Source organism: Rutidosis leptorrhynchoides, chromosome 1 (genome assembly GCF_046630445.1).
Source record: "Rutidosis leptorrhynchoides isolate AG116_Rl617_1_P2 chromosome 1, CSIRO_AGI_Rlap_v1, whole genome shotgun sequence".
Taxonomy (NCBI): domain Eukaryota; kingdom Viridiplantae; phylum Streptophyta; class Magnoliopsida; order Asterales; family Asteraceae; genus Rutidosis; species Rutidosis leptorrhynchoides.
This window is the reverse complement of record NC_092333.1, coordinates 583,416,484-583,418,982: the sequence shown is the minus strand read 5'-3', so window position 1 is coordinate 583,418,982 and position 2,499 is coordinate 583,416,484. Positions and strand designations below refer to the sequence as shown.

Genomic DNA, 2,499 nt, shown 5'->3' with positions numbered 1-2,499 from the left:
AACTTGATTCCTTCCATAATTTAGTGTGTAATCTTTATAATAGAGCTATTAGCTCTTCGTTGTAATCTTATTCATCGACTATGTATTTCGAGTTCGTATATTTGAGCTGATAGCTCTTAGTTGTAATCATTTTTATAGATTAGTAAAAAAATTTGGCTTTATAAAAAAAAATGATTATATTTGTGTAGTACTGAAAAAAATAAAAAAGTGGAGGGACTAAAATAAATTTATTTCCACCGTCAAAACTCAAAAAGTGTTGGAATTTATATTTTTACACTCTCTTTCCTTTATATACACTCTTTCACCTCAAATCAGCACATTCCGGATTCTTCTCCCTTCCCTCAGAATTGGAGGGAAACTTTCCCGCCAAAATAACAAATCTAAGTTAACTCACCGCTAATTTGTTACTCCGTTGTTTTCAATTATTACTGGAGAACTGATATGGAAGTCGATCGTACGATCTCCGTACGATCGGATGTCAAGTTCTCTGAACACGTCACCACAACGAGTAAATTCGTTGAAGTTTCTCCGGCGAAGATGATTAGCCCGAGGATTGTACGGATCACGTTAACTGATCCGTACGCAACCGATTCATCTAGCGGTGATGAAGATCGAATTGTGAAGCGAGTGAAGAAACACGTTTCGGTGATCGGTTTCACTACGCCGTCGTTTAAATCCGCTAAACGGAGTAACGGATCAACGTCGAACAGGTTTAGAGGCGTTCGTCGGAGACCTTGGGGACGGTTTGCGGCGGAGATCCGAGATCCGTACAGGAGGAAGCGTGTATGGTTAGGAACTTTTGATACACCTGAAGAAGCTGCGACGGTTTACGACAACGCTGCCGTGAAACTAAAAGGATCGGCTGCCGTTACGAACTTTCCACGAGTCACCGTTAGTAAAACCGTTACCGTTGAAAGTCAAAGTAGTAGCGGAAGTGAAGGAACAAGGAGTAACAGTAATATGTCGCCGACTTCAGTGCTCCGTGATAACGCCGAGTTAACGCCGTTTGACGGTTTAGATTCCGTTAACTTTGAATCGTTTGGATTTGATAATGACTTGCCGTTTAATTTACCGGATTTTTTGGGGTCGGAGAATTATTGCGGTGAGGAGTTTGGCGACTTGAATATCGACGATTTTTTCGTTGACTTGTGAGAATGAATTTATTTTAGTGATAAAATATTAAATTTTTAAAATTTAAATTTATTAAGTAATTAATTAAAGTAAATATGTATATACAGTATTAGTTACTTTGTGAAGTTGTGGTGTATTTTTGTTAAACTAATGGGAAATATGATTGTGTATAATAAGTATGGTTTGTCTGCTGAGATGTACGGATGTGAGTGTAATATAATGAGATAATTTTTGTATTTTGCAAATTTAGTGCAAGTTGTGTCAGAAAATATGAAACATTTGATATTTAGCTAATGTTTTAATTACGTTTGAAATGAAAATGATAATTAATGACTCATGCGTGATATACGTGTAATATGCATGATTCATGGATGCGAGTACCATTTTCGGTAATATTTTTGTTCAAAGAAGAGAGATAATATATCCATACTCCATTTTACTTGTTTCACCGTTGAATCATGGTTTCTTTCCAAAATATCCCTACATATAATTTAACAAAAAATTTTAAATAATTTTTGTAAACTTATCATTAAGGGCTTTTTAGTAAATTTTAGTGGAACAAGTAAATTAGATGTTGGAAATATCATCTTCTTGTTCGAATACATATGGTAACTTTGTTACTCTTTCCTACTAGTAAAAAAAAAAAAGAAAAAAAAAAAAAAAAAACGTTGATTGACTTCACAAGGTTATCCCTTCACTTTCAAATTCACCCAAAATTGTCTTTCATACATTACGTTTCTTCCTTGGATTATTTCGGGTTTCTTTCAGGACAGCAATTGGGAACAGGTTATGCAACTGCGGGAGATAATCGCGTGAGTGGTTTAGTCTATCTGCGAAATCCAAAAGGAAAAATTAATTCTCGGATTGGTTCGGGTTTCCTCTATTGCAGCAATTAGGAACAGGTTATGCTACTGTTGTAGATAATCGCGTGAGTGATTTGGTCCATCTGCGTAATCCAGAAAGAAAAATTAATTCTAAAAATGTAAGTTATAAAAATTGTTTTGAACTAAAATTTAAATCTTAATTCTTCTCAATTGTATATAAAAGAGTTATTTATTCTCTTAATTGAAGTAAGACGGCTTATTAAACTTTTATTTGATAATTTTAAACTTTTATGGTTATGTTTACTCATATATAATAAATTTATGATAAATACTTTAACTTCTAATTTATAAAGACTAAGTGAATGCTCACAGATTAAAAAATTGGAATTTTTTACAAATAATAGTTTTATTTTTTTATCATACACATAAAATACTAACAAAAGAAACGTTTAAATCGCACAAGCTTATCCGATGAATTTTATCATTCGATTATAACTACGTATTTGGGCTGTTTGAAAACTGCGATGATAAAATAATATTAGGA

General features: G+C 33.3%; 1 protein-coding gene across 1 annotated transcript; it reads left to right on the top strand.

Annotated features, from left to right (window-relative positions):
• Positions 1–328: 328 nt before the first annotated feature.
• Positions 329–1,346, top strand: LOC139882849 (pathogenesis-related genes transcriptional activator PTI6-like). The gene has a single exon (XM_071867113.1). It carries the CDS (start codon positions 442–444, stop codon positions 1,150–1,152), a length of 711 nt encoding a protein of 236 aa, XP_071723214.1. The 5' UTR covers positions 329–441; the 3' UTR covers positions 1,153–1,346.
• The last annotated feature ends 1,153 nt before the right edge of the window (positions 1,347–2,499 follow it).